Raw genomic sequence first — 13,698 nt, forward strand, 5'->3', positions numbered from 1 at the left:
TTGGAAACAGCATCCAGCTTTCTGAAGGCACAGGGTGGCCAAGCTGGCTCAGACACTGTTCACAAATCAAACAAACCATCTGAAGTTCCCCCTTCTTGAGAAACACTTTTTTTTTGGTGTGGGGGGGCCCAATTGTTGTTTATAACACATGAAATCTCTTTACACTCCTCTCCAAACCTCAGACAGACCCAGCAGCAGAACGAGCTTCGCAAAATTAAAATCAGGCCCCAGAAACATAAACAAAACCAGCTAAAATGCAACAAAACAAACAACACAAACATGGAAGAAGACAAAAAAAAAAAAACCAAAACCAAAAATAAAGGGGAAATACCAGCTGGTCGGCATGCTGCTTCTGCAGGACGTCCCGTTTGAAATCCTTTATGGACACTGAGCCCAGCTTGTCCTCCACCTCAGCCAGCCAGTTGAGCACTTCCACCTCCTCCTCCCCAAAAATCCTGGCGTTGGCCAGAGCCTGGTCCAGCAGTGCTGCCTTGCGGCCGCCCCGCTCGCGGACCTCGCCGTAGCGGCTCTGCAGAGCCTCTAATTTCTCTGCCAGCAGCCTCTGCTCAGCAGCACAGCTCAGGGAGGACAGAGACTGCCCGACCCCCAGCGCCCGAGACACGTCGGTGGAGTGGCTCTCTATCTCCTCCTCGAGAGCCTGAATGGTGGAGGGTAGAATGGACAACAGAAAGGGGGAGGGGGAAAAAAAAAAAAATGAGCGGAGAATGAGGAAAATGAAATAAACGCAACTTAAAAGGGGGAACGCAACAATGAACGTAACTGAGAAATGGAGGAGACGTAAAAGCCACCCCTGAATGGGTAAACTGAGGAGAAATTAAAAAGAAACACATGAATGGGAATGGTTTTTTCTATCCAAATCTGCTGGGAGGTGCAAGGACACCGGTTTAATGTTTACCCACGCTGGTGGGTCAGGGCTTGCAGCCTTCTCTGGATAACTCCTCCAGTCCTTGTTTGTGCCAAAAACCTCTCTGGTTGTGGTGGAAACAACACCACTGGAGCGGGACCTGACTCCAACCACCTCCATCCTGCTCCTGCACAGGTCCTACCTTGTGGCGGCTGATCTGCTGCTGGATTTTGGCAGTCTGGGTGCCAATGGGCTCAGAGTTGGCCAATTTCTTCTCTGTCACTGACAGCCAGTCAGACACAGGCTCTGTGGTTTCGTGGAACTGCTTTGCCAGCACCAAGATATCCTCCAGCTGCTTCTGCCTATAAAAAGTAATCATAAAATTAGAAGGAAATAATTGTTCAAGGCCAGGTTGGAACAACCTGGTCTGGGGGAAGGTGTCCCTGCTCGCAGTGAGGGGTTGGAACAAAATGGTTTTTCAGGTCCCCTCCAACCAAAACCAGTCTGTGATTCTTTGAGTCAGTGAAAACACTAAGGAGCAGCTCCCAGTTGGAGCCAGGCATGGGAAGCAGCTTCAGGTATTTGGAGGAAGCAGCTCTGCTCAGAGCAAGGTGAGACACCATTGTCAGGCAAGCTACAATGGCAAAGATAAAAATCAATGTGGAGGAACTGCAAAATAAGCTTTTCCTGCAGCTGTGCCTGCCCTGTGAAGGCAGCAGAAGGGCTTCCCCATTGTGCAGCTTTTCATGGAACAGTTTGAGACGGAAAGGACCTCGAAGATCATTTATTTCCATTTGTTCCATCCCTATCACTGTCTTGGAGATCCCTCAGCTTGAGGCCAGGCTCTTGGTCTTTCAGAGCTTCTGGTCAAAGACAATCGTGGACGGACAGTCCCAGATGAACAGTCCAGCTTGTTGGCAATGATTCAAAACATGGAGAAAGGTTCAATCTGGCCTCAGAAGTGACTTCATAACCTCAAACATCAGCTTAGGTAGAAATAAGTAACTCATAAACAAGATTCTGGCAGCATAAAGGTGTCAACAGGATGTTGCTAAAACGTTAAAGCTTACAGGAATAAAAATAACATCCCTCCCCTGCAGGGAAATTATTTAATCTCAGCTCTTCCCTGCCATTGTAAACCACTGCTATCAGCACCAGCTCCCTGCCAGCCTTTGATTCCTCGTGTTTTCCAGCTGTTTCCAGGATGTATCTGCACCGAAATCTCCGCCAGCTTCCCCAGCGCTGTCCCCATGCTCCAGGGCATGGTGACCCGTGGGATGAGCTGCTCCCAGTGCCCCTCACCTGGCAGCTGCCCTGCCCAGCAGCCCTTCCCAGCGCCGTGCCAGGCTCTCCAGCTGCCCCACGATCTTGTCCCGGTCCGCGGGCTCGGCCGACTGTGCGATGCGGTCGCCCTCCGCCTGGATCATCTCCACCGTGGCTTTGCGATCGTCCAGGAGGCGCTGGAGCAGCTTGGGGGAGGCAAAGGAAGGGGGAAATTACCAGATTGGGGCAGCAGAACCAAATCCAGCCCTTGGAGGGGTCACATCTCTAATTGTGGCTCAGAACTGCTGCCAGCACTGGGCTGAGACCGGGCCCAGCCCAGGGGCACAGCTCTGCCTTCAAAACCAGCTCAAAAAATTATAGAGTTATATTATATTGTTATATTACATTATAATAATCACATGCTTTGATTTGGGCAGCCCTGAAGTGGTCAGGCAGCTGGACAGGGTGATCATTGTAGGTCCCATCCAACTGAACTTTCATTTCATCTGTTCCATTCTATTCCATTCTATTCCATTCTATTCCATTCTATTCCATTCCATTCCATTCCATTCCATTCCATTCCATTCTCCTTTTCATTCCATTCCATTCCATTCCATTCCATTCCATTCCATTCCATTCCATTCTCCTTTCCATTCACCTTCCCCTTTTATTTCCCCTTCCCTCCCTTACACTACTCAAGACCCAAACCACTTCTGTGCCAGAAGAGTTTTCCGAGTCTTTCCCACCAACCCCCTCCAACTTATCAAGTTTTTAACCTCCACTTGAAGCACATTTCCTCTTCCAACCTCCACACGTCAGACCAAGCCTGGGTGAGAATTCATTTCTAAAATATTTCCCCAGGACCACACTTGACCTCCCCTCCTCCCCCTCCGAGGGCAGGCGCCGACCCTGGGCTGTTATCTCAGCAAACAGCGGCACACCTTGGGGCTGCTCTCACACTTTGTAACGTTCCCTTTGTCCAAACCAGGCCCTGCACCACCACCAGCTCGCTCCTGACACAGCAGAATTATCAGCACAAAGCAAAACTCAGGGCTGGAAAAACACGGCCAACCAGCAAAACCAACTTCAAGAGGCAGCGGGACAACGAAGGGACGCGGTGGTTTAGGTGATGGAGATCATTGAGTGTGGGCAAACTGTTCTTTACACTGGGATGTGAGGAACTGAGATCCAGCAGGAAAGAAGTATGGACATCCCAGTTGGACCCCCAAAATGTTGTCTGGTTGTCCTGAGCTCCCCTCCCAGTGCTCACTCACCTTCTGCTCTTGGATCTGGGCTTTCACCACCTTGTACTCGGCAGAGGGAGGTTTCTGGTTGGAGATGAGCTCCTCAGTGTCTGCCAGCCAGCTCAGCAGTGGCTCCAGGGCATCCTGGAACTTCCCGCAGTGCAACAGGGCCTCCTGCAGCTGGGCCACTCGCTGGGCCACCTGCACCCCAAAAACAACCCCACTGCAGGGTCAGGGACTGGCACCAGAGCCTCAGCTCCCTGCCTGTGGTCCCCTCCTTCCCCCAGACCCCCCAAAAAAACAGGGACAGTCCCTCCCCATGCTCCCACCTTCTTGTTGAGGGTGTTCCAGCGGGTGTTGATTTCTTCCATGTCATGCTCCAGCCCTTGGACATCACAGTTTTTCCCGGCGCTTTGGATGAGTCCCTGACCAACTCCATTGACTTGCTGCAGCTTTAGCTGGAGGGGATCCACTTGCTCCTTCTGGAATTGCTGTGGGGAGGAAAAGGTGGGAGAGAAAAGGTGAATTTATAAGCTGTAAGCTGCTCTTCCAGCCACTCAATCTTTCCATGGATACAACAGGCTTTCCCCTCTAGGGAAGATGCAGTAGCCACTTGCACTGATTTTATTGGAATTGTGCAAGTTTGTCTAAACTCCTCCCTTGCCTTGACCTAGTCACACAGATGTCACAGGAATCTGCTGGTTTGGAGCACAACTCAGGGTCTATCCACACCCACCTCTGGTTTTAAATGGGTAAATCCCATTTTTCCAAGCACTGGAGTGAGGTAAAAAGAGAAAACTGAGGAAGAAATGAGAGCATCGGCTCTGACTCGCCATCAGATTGGGAAATAATGCTCCTGGGGAAAAACCCCAAGCAATTCTCACAGTGAAGCTATTGAGAACAGAGACCTGACATCATATGAGTTTTGTTAACCACGAAATTACAGGCAGCGAGGAGCTCGCTGCATTTCGAAAGACAAAGGCAATAGGCAATTAATGTGCGAGTCGTTTACCACGGATTTGGCACGGTCCGGCCTGGGAATCCTGTGGGGAAAAGCTTTCTAAACCAAAAAAGATTTGATAGGGAAGGGGGAGGAGAGCGAATGAAGCTCCCCATTGTCAGGAGAGGCAGCAGGGAGAATCCTGTTCCTCTGGAGGAGATAAATGCTCTTTATCAGAGCCGGGGATCTGCTGGAACCACGCGCTGCCCGTGCAGTCCTTGCCCACCAGGCCCAAGGGACAAGCCTGCCCTGTTCCCCACAGCAAACACCCCAAAAATAGGGAGCAGACTGCTGGCTGGCTCTGCTCCCCTGGAACAGGAGCCCATGCAGGGCACGGGTCACCCCGCAGCCGGCGCTGGGCAGCAGCGGAGCCCTTGGCCCTGTCACGACGTTTTCCCGTCGGGAAGCAGAGGGGATGGCAAGCAGCCACCTGCTCCCTGTGCCCAAGAATGCAGGGGCACTGCCTGCACCGAAAAATTCCCACTTGGATGCAAGATCTCCCCCAGCAGAGCAGCAGCTCGTGGAGGACACGGCTCTCTGCGCCCGGCAACCGCTTTGCTCCGGAGAAGCACAAAGCAAAACCCCCTAAAAACACCAAAATGCCCCAAAACACACAGGCACAGCTCCCAGCCTGAGCAAGAGGCACTGCTTTGACTTTCCCTGCCTCATTTCCAAAGGAAATAAAAGCTACTTTTTCCCAGCAGAGCTCAGGAACCGGAGGGCAGGGAGGTCCCTCCAGGACATGAGCGAAGGGTGAGCTGGCAGACACTGTCCAGAGCTGTTTGCTCATGGAGAATTCTGCCACGGTTATAAGAAATAAATGGGGACTTGGAATCACCAGTTCCTGGGCTGTTCTCCTGTTACTGTTTATATATGGAGCTGCTGGGTACAAGAGCCAAACCCACAAAAGGATCAGGCTGATAAGCCTGGCATGCCAGGCTGGTCCGAGCTCTCCATGTACTGCAAAACAAACTGCAAAGGAGCCAGGCAGGGAGGGAGCCCTGTGGAAAAGCCTGGATGATCCAACCAGGGGTACCTGCAGCACAGGTATCAGCCAGCCTGAGAGCCCAGAACTCCCTGAGGAGCCCGACAAAAATAATCCCAGCAGCAGCCTGAGGGTGAGCATGTCCAACACACTTGTTTTCCTTTGCTCATAAAGGATTCCAGTGATTTAGCTCATTAACCTCACTGTGACTCAGCTTGGAAACAAATATTTAATGACTCCCCTTTGCTGTGGAGCAAGGTGTCCTGCCTTGGACAGACATTTGGGGAGAGCAGAAGGACATCTGCTCCACCACACCTCCTCCTCCTCCTCCTCCTCCTCACTCCCAGAAAGGCTTCCCAAAGCATCCCCTTGCTTTCTGCTTCCCTCACCTCCCTTAACCCCTCTGCTGCTGGATTGTGGAATTCCAGGAAGCATCTCCAGTGATGCTTAAGGTTTGTGGGGTTAACAATCAGAGGTGCTGAACCTAAAATAAGGATCCCCCTCACTGAATTTCAAAAAACAGAAACAACTATGGCAAGGACCCAGTGGTTTTCACTCACCCAGGTCCCCTCTGGGTGTCCCAGCCCATGCTCACGTGGACCCCCATGTGAAACCACCTCTCCAAGCCCCTCCACGTGCGTATCTCAAAGGGGTGGTGCAGCCCAAAGGATGAGTAATTGCCACCAAATCGGGGTTTTTGGTGCTGACTAACTTCTGATGTCTCCTTAGTGATATTTCTCCTGTTCCAGATGGCAGGAAATCAGCGCTGGGCTGTGGGAACTCCAGCACTGAGGTCTCTCCAGGCAAGAGCCCCGAGAAACACAAATCCCCAAACACCAGAGGGAATCTGAGCCCCTTCCCAAGCACCTTCTGAGCCTCAGCACCTCAATGCTCACAGGAAAAACCTACAGACAGCGATGACTGCACGGGGCAGGAATTGCTTGCACTTAATTCATTTTGCAGGTTTCTCTTCCCTGATATATTTTCTGCTTCAAAGATGGGAACTCCCTGCCAGGAGCCAGCGAGAAGGTTTTTTTTCTAAAGTCCGCGATTTCCATCTGAGTGACCACAATGTACTTTAATAAGCCAAAAAAAGTGCAAGTCAACATTTCAGGTCATCGAGCAGCGAGAATCTTTTGCCTCCCTTACTTACACAATCACACAATTCCCCCCCCACAACCCCCAAAAAAACCCCAACTTTTTTGCCTGCCAAATTCAAGCCGATCTCAGGAGGGAGAAGGCTGTTTGGAAGCCCAGATCGTGCGTTACTGAGTGGGCTCCCACCTCCCACCCATCCCTGGAGTGCAAAATAAAGCGAATTCTGTGCCTGGAGCCCCGGCTGCGGGAGCCTGAGCAACAAATACCTCGTTATCTGGAACGAATCCATCTGGGAGAGCTGGGGGCCCTTCTGCCATGGCAGCAGCACCGAGGGGTCCCTCTGTGCCCGGTGTCCCCTGTCCCTGGCTGGGACAGAGGGAAGGGGCACCCCCATAGCTGCGGGGACGGAGGGGGCCCCTCAACACAGCCCTGGGGAGGGTTTGTGCCCTGGCTGCTGTGGAAAAGGGTGTCCCCAGCACCCTTGTGGGACCTTCTGGGAGGGGTGAGAAGGCACCAGGGGGACCCTCCCAAGCTGCCACCCCTGCTGCAGGTAAGCTCCCAACGGGGTCATCCTCCAAAGCCACCACTTCAGCGGGCAGGTGCTCCAGGATGGGCGGCACAACCGTGATGGCAAAGTCATCTGTATCCCCCAAGGACACCACCAATGGCATGGGGTCACCGCTGAGGGCCCTGGCACCCGAGGAGAGCGGCTCAGCTGCTGGTGGCGGCACAGTGGCAACAGGCACGTCAGCAAAGGGTGGTGGGGCTTCCAGAAGCTCCTCCACCATCAAGGGCATGGCAGTGGTGGTGGCTCCTGGAGGCTCCTCAGCATCCATGGTAGGATCCCTGGTGGCTGGTGGCATCATCCCCTGAGCCTGGGGCTCCAGGACAGCCGCATCTCCTGCTGAAAGTGGGTGGGCTGGAGCAGAAAGCTCCCCAAAATCCCATGGGATGGCAGGCCCTGCAATGACCAGTGTGCCAGGAAGCTCTTCAGGGGCAGCTGGGCTGGTAGGACATGGGACCTCCCAGCTGGGGGCAAACAACAAGTCCACATCTCCTGGCTGCAGGATGGCTGCTGGTGTCCCCCCATGTGTGACCATGCCCTCTGTGTGGGCAGCCCCTTCCAGAGACAGGGCACGGCCCAGGGAAACCATTTCCCATGGGAGGTCCTCAGCAGGCACTGGGAATGTTGTTGGAGCCTTGGAGCCTGGCTCTGATGCAGAGCCAGCGTGGAAAGGCAGCAGAGAACCACAGCAAACATCCCCACTCCCTGTTGGACGAGTCCAGCCCTCAGCTCCACTCCCTGATCCCAAATCTGTGGCTTCATCCTCAGAAACCAGCTCTGGGACATCCCAGTTGGCAACCTCAGTCCTTCCAGGCAGAAGGTGATGGGTCCTGAAGGGATCCATGCCCTCAATGCCAGCCTGGCTGTGCCCTGGGGGGGACCCCAGCTCCTCCATGGCTGGGGCTGGGGGCTGGCAGGGGGACACTGGGCCAGGACAGGTCCCCTCAGGAAGCAAGTCTTGGTTATCTTCACCCCACCCCTCTGGGGCACTGGGGTACCCATCTGGCCCCAGTCCAGCAGCTGGATGTGCCCCTGGGTGGGATGTCACCCCAAACTGCGGGTCCACGAGTGGGTCAGGATCAGCCTCCCCCAGCAGCGCTGGGGAGCACTCCAGGAGGGACCCCAGCCCTGCCATGGCCACGGGGCTGGGGGAGGCCCCTCCGTCCGAGTCCGTCGGGGTGACAGCCAGGGTGTCCCTTTCTGAGAAGGGCTCTGTCAAGGGCTCCAGCGTGCTCAGCACCTGGGAGCTGCAGGTGACATCAAAGTCCTCCAGATCTGACACAACAGCAGAGTCTGAGGCGCTGATATCCAAGGGGGCCCTGTGCTGACCCCCTTCAACCCCCAACCCAGCCAGTTTGGCCGAATCTGGGTCCAGCCCCTCTGAGTCCATTGGGGACATTTGAATCTCCAGGCAGCTGGGGACAGCTCCATCACCCCCGTCCTCATTCAGGCACTGCTCTTCCAGCTCCAGGAACATCTGCACCGAGTCCGTGTCGGACAGCTCGGGGCCCGTGGGGCTGGTGGAGCGCTCCAAAACTGGAGCAAAGTCCTCAACCCCACATTGCACAGCCACGTCCTCCGTGCAGCACGCGGTGCCACCACCCCCAGGGGATGTGCAGGGCTGGGAGGTCCCCAGGCTGGGGGCAGAGCCGTCCTCTGGAGCAGTGGATTGTTCCCTTTCTTCAGAAATATCTGCCAAGCAACAGCTCCTCTTCTCCTCTGCCACCAGAACAGCCTTTCCTCTCTCTGACAGCGTCGCCTCCTCCCACTCCTCCATCATCACCCAGCGCTCGTCCTCCTCAAATCTCAGCTCAGACTCCGTTTTCTCCCTGAGATTGGAGGTGATGAGAATATCCAGCCCCGTATCCAGCAGCTCTTCACTAAGGCACGGAGAGAGGTTGACGTTCTCCACCGTAGAGTCCGACTCGGAGGCCTCCAGGGTCTCCTGGTGCCCATCGTTGAAGTTCCCCCTGATGAAATTCTTCCTGGCTCGTGGCCAGGTGGCACTGGGGAGCCGGCGGGCCCTGGCCAGGTCCCTGGCACGGCTGTCACCGGCGCTCAGCAGGGCCTGGCGCTCCTCCCGGGGACCTCCATAGCCATCCACGCTGAACTGCTTGGCCCCCAGAGCCTCTGCCGTGCCAGATGCCTTGGAGACGTGCTCCAAGGTGAGAGACTCCGACATGGGCTCGCCGTGCTCGGGCTGGCCCGGCTGCTCGGCCAGCATGGCGCTGGAATCCCGCTTATCCCGCAGGGAAGGGTTGGAAGCGCCCGCCTCCGACACCTCGCTCAGAGAAGCCCCCATCCTTTCAGCGAACTCGGTGAAGTTGGGAGGCATGAAGGACTTCCACGAGCGCCGGTTGACGTTCTCCTTCTTCTCGGGGTTCGGCCGCCGCTTTGGCGGAGCCGGCGCCGGCTTGGAGACGTCGCTGCTGAGCTTCAGCTGGTCGAAGATGACTCGCTCATCCAGCTTCTTGGGTTCTGGTGGCCTGGACTCGAAGACGTTGGCAGCTCCCAGAGTCCCGTTGCTGGATATGGTGCTGCCATCCCCTTTGCCCAGGGTGCTCTTGGAGAGCTGGTTGAGCTTCGATCCCTGATCGATCTGCTCGTTAATTCTCATGGTGTCGTATATCGATCTCTGGGGCACGTAGCAATCCTCTATATAACCATCCTCATCCTCGCCCTTCCCCAGGCAAGTGCGGTTCTGCCGTAAACAGTCTGGCCGGCTCAGTGGTTTGCCCATACTCTCGTCCTTAGGGATGACGGAACCACCCCGGCAACCTTTCGCCCGCCACGGCAGGAAGCATCACACGGCCAGCAGGTCCCAAACCCGCCGCCGGGGCAGCCTCTGATCCCAAAGCGACGCTACGGGGATGGGAAGGGGGACCGGCTCAGCAGCCCGAGCGGCAGTCCCGAGCGGTGAAACGACCCATCTCATCCCCCCGGCCCCCCTAAAAAACCCCATCCATCAGCGGCTCATCCAAAATCCAACAGCTCCGGTAAAAATATTCCAAGCGGTTCGCGACAGAAACGGCGGAAGAGTTTGAAGCTCTTAAATTGTCCCGTCCGTCCTTCTTTACTAACAAAGGCACTGCTTGTCCCGGCCGCTCCCGGCTGGCAGGGGCGAGCGGCTCCGCGCGTTTTCTGCCCAGCTCCGAGCGCCGTGCGAGTCCAGCTGGTCCGAATTAGCCTCTCCCCCCGACTCTCGTGTTTTCATTTGAACCGAGCTTGTCAGCGGATATTCGTACAACTTTAAACACAGGAAGTTCTTCATTCGGGGCAAACTCGGAGGTTTCCTGTCTCAAAAACATGATGGCATTGTCGCTGCCGTCACCTCGCCCGGTGCCACCGGCAGTGGCGGAACCCCCAAAATCCAGCGGGTGGGTGCGCGGCGGCGGCGGCACGGCCGCGGACTCCGGAGGTGGAGGAGGGCTGCTGGGTCTTCGCTTTTTTTTTTTTTTTGTTTTTGCTTTCTCCCCAGGGAAAAAAAAATTGGCTATAAAACGCATCCAAAAATGGCAAAGGGACGGAGCGGGATGGAATCCCCTGAGTTGCCTCCGGGAGCCGACGGGGGGGACGGGGAGCAGCCGCGGCTGGAGGCGGCTGTTGCCGCTGCTGCTTCTGCTTCTTCTTCTTCTTCTTCCTCCTCCTGCTGCTGCTGCTTCTGCTGCCGGCCCCGCTCGCACTAACTTTCCCGGCGGCCGGTGTCGGGCTGCGGCGGCTCCGCGCCACCGGGCGGCCCGGCCATGGCGGGGCGGGGGGCGGCGGGGCGGGCGCGGGGCCGGTACCGGCGGCGATGCGGGGCGGACCGGGGCGGGCACACACGCACACACACACACCCCGGGGCCGCCCTCCCGTTCCCCTTCCCCGCCGCTCTCTCCCCTTTTGTGCGCGGCTCAGCGGCCGGGCCGGGGGGCGGGGGGCTCCGCGCCGCCCCGCGGGCAGCCCCCGGCCGGCGCGGCGGGATGCATGGCCGCTGCCTTCCTCCTCCTCCTCCTCCTCCTCCTGTTGCTGCTCGTCCTCCCGCTGCCGGCCGCCGCCTCCCGCTCTCCTTCCCGCCGGCGGAACAAAGGCCGAGCCGCGCAGGCCGCCGCACGCCCCGGCCCCCGCCGCCGCCGCCAGCACCGGCTCCCGCGGAGCTCCAGCCCCGGCGGAGGGCGGGGGACGCGGGGGCGGGCGGGGGGGCGGCGCCGCGGGCGGGGCGGCAGCGCCGGGGCCGCCCCCTCGCCGAGCGCCGCGGTGCCTCCCGCACCCCCCCGCACCGACCCCCCCCCCGGCGGCCCCGGGATGGGGGAACCGGAGCGCGACCCGGCGCCGGGGAGCGGGGGGGATGCTCGGAGGAGGCAGCGCGGGGGTGGTCCCCGCCCGCCCCGCCGGGGATGGCCCCTCCTCCGGGGGGAGGCGGCAGCCCCCGACAAAGAGCAGCAACGCCCTGGCTCGGCGGCGGCTCCGGCTCCGGCTCCCGCCGCCACCGGCCCCGCTCCCCCTCCGGCCCTTTGTCCGCTGTTCCCCGAGCCGGAGCTGGCAGGGGAGATGGCGACCCCGCCGCACACACGTCGGGTGTCCCTGCTCCTCACGCCCGCCCTCGCACAAAGAACCGAGTTTCGAATTCAGCGGAGAAACGCACCCGGAACACCCCCAAAGTAGCAATTTTGCCTCCCCCCATCGCTCTGCCAAAAAGCCACCCGCGACTTGCCACCGTTCCCCTCAAGCACTGCAGGCTCTTTTCGTAAAAATCATGATTTTTATAGCCCCAGCTCTTGGGTAGCATCCTGCTCCTCCCATCCTGAGTCCTGTCACCCTCTTTTCCTCCCCCAAAACCCTTGGGTTTAAGAGATGGGGAACATTGGAAGTGGGGAGGGAGGCAGCCCGGGTGCGTGAATCACCGCTGCGAAGTGATGCTGAGGGAAGTCACAGACTTGGGAGAGAAAACAGGAGGGTTGGGAACAGCCTCCACGCATCTCCAGGCAACAACCCGCCCCACCAGCCACCCGGCCTGCTACTTTGGGATGAATTATGGCATCGGGATAAAAATACAAGGTGTTTAATACAGAAAAACGTGCAGCTTTGCACTCCGCAAGCACCAACATTGCGAGAATCTGATCTTGGTCTGTGCCTTGCTCTGCCACAGCTTCACCAAAAGCCTTCCCACCTGGCCATGGAGAGCCACAGCCAAGGAAGATGAAATCCCGAATATTTTTTGATGCAGTGCCATCCTGAAAACGCCGAGGCTTTGCCAAAGTCATGGTGTGGTGTGGAGGGAGCCCAGCTCGCACATCCCCAAGCTCTCAGCTCCTGCATCCCCACGTCCCGACACCAAGTGCCCATGCAGCAGCTCCAGCACGGCGTTCCCAAAGCTTTGTTTTGCTTTGGAGAGATGGGAACGGATGTTTTGTGGAAGGGGAGGGGTCGGGGGAAATTGCCCATCAAATGGCCCAGGATGCTCCTCAGATGGAGATTTTTGCACAGCGGGAAACCTTTGGAACCCCTTTTTTCCACCATCAAATATAACCAAGGAAAAAAGCGGGAGGCAGGGAGGGAGTGGGGATCTGAGAGGGGATTCCAAACATCCCCCAGCGAGCCCCTGTGCCCATCCAGGCCACGTCCCCTCCACACCCCGGACAGACAGCCGGACATTCATCCCCGCAGCCTCCTCCGTCCATCCCCAGCTGCCAACACTGCCAGAGTGTCCCAACGCCTGGATTTCTCCCCTTGGCGGGGGACACCGCAGCTCCTGGTCGCTGCTATTAATCCAGAGCAGCTGAAACAACAAGAGGACAACGGAGCCGTGCCAGCATCGCCGCCCCGGCTGCTCCTCAACCACCTTGGCCGGGAGCTGCTCCGTTACCGCTCCGGGGCCCCTCCGCCAGGAATCCCAGGCATCCGGGCTGGGGCGAGGAGGCTTTTTTGTTCCACTGCGAAGAAGGAACGATCTCTCCCTCTCTCTCTCTCTCTCGACGTGGAGCTGCCCCGTTTCACAGCCAGAAATTCTTTTCCCATTTCCTCACCGAACCACGTGCCAGGAGAGAGCCGAGTCTTCCTCAGACACATTCCCCCCCTCCCCACCAATAATTTCTGAAAGCATTAGGGGAATATTGGGCAGGGATGAAAGGCAATTGGAAAGCCAAAGATCCCGGCCACAGCTCCTGCAGGTTCCTCAAGTCACGGCTTTAAGGCTCCAAGTGCCACCCCAGCGATGGGGACAGGAGCCAAACAGGGCTGGGAATTGCAAGGTCAGGGCTTTGCTTGAGCTTTGTGTCAGGATAAGGGATGGATGTGGAAGGACATGAAGGTCCTGCCTCATTTTTTGTCCTTTCTGGTGTTTCCAAGTGACCACCAAGGCCCCTGATTTGGCTTTTGCTCAGTCCCCAAACCACTCCTGTCACCCAACCCAGACCTGGACCCACCCCAGGCCACGTCCTGCAGATAAAACACCCTCACCTAAAACCCACCCAGAGGCTTTCCAAGACCTTCCCCAAGCAGGAACATCCCCATTTGTCTCCTGAACCTGCTGGTTCCAAGCTTTCCTCATATGGCCACCAGCCCCAGCGTGTGGGGACGCGTGCTGTCCCTGTCACGGGCTGATGTCACCCTGTTTATGGCTGTGCTGCACCCTGCCACCCCTGCCACCACTGTTTACATGGCACAGCACTCTTTGGAAACCAATGTATTTTTAGCTTT

General features: G+C 57.3%; 1 protein-coding gene across 1 annotated transcript in view; it reads right to left on the minus strand.

Annotated features, from left to right (window-relative positions):
• MACF1 (microtubule actin crosslinking factor 1) overlaps positions 1 to 13,698 on the minus strand; it is a 139,306-nt gene that overhangs the window by 27,502 nt on the left and 98,106 nt on the right. The window contains 5 exon segments of the mRNA XM_030964653.1: positions 332 to 658; positions 1,068 to 1,227; positions 2,168 to 2,334; positions 3,403 to 3,573; positions 3,702 to 3,863. Coding sequence (XP_030820513.1) covers positions 332 to 658; positions 1,068 to 1,227; positions 2,168 to 2,334; positions 3,403 to 3,573; positions 3,702 to 3,863 — 987 coding nt within the window.

Source organism: Camarhynchus parvulus, chromosome 23, assembly GCF_901933205.1.
Source record: "Camarhynchus parvulus chromosome 23, STF_HiC, whole genome shotgun sequence".
Taxonomy (NCBI): Eukaryota; Metazoa; Chordata; class Aves; order Passeriformes; family Thraupidae; genus Camarhynchus; species Camarhynchus parvulus.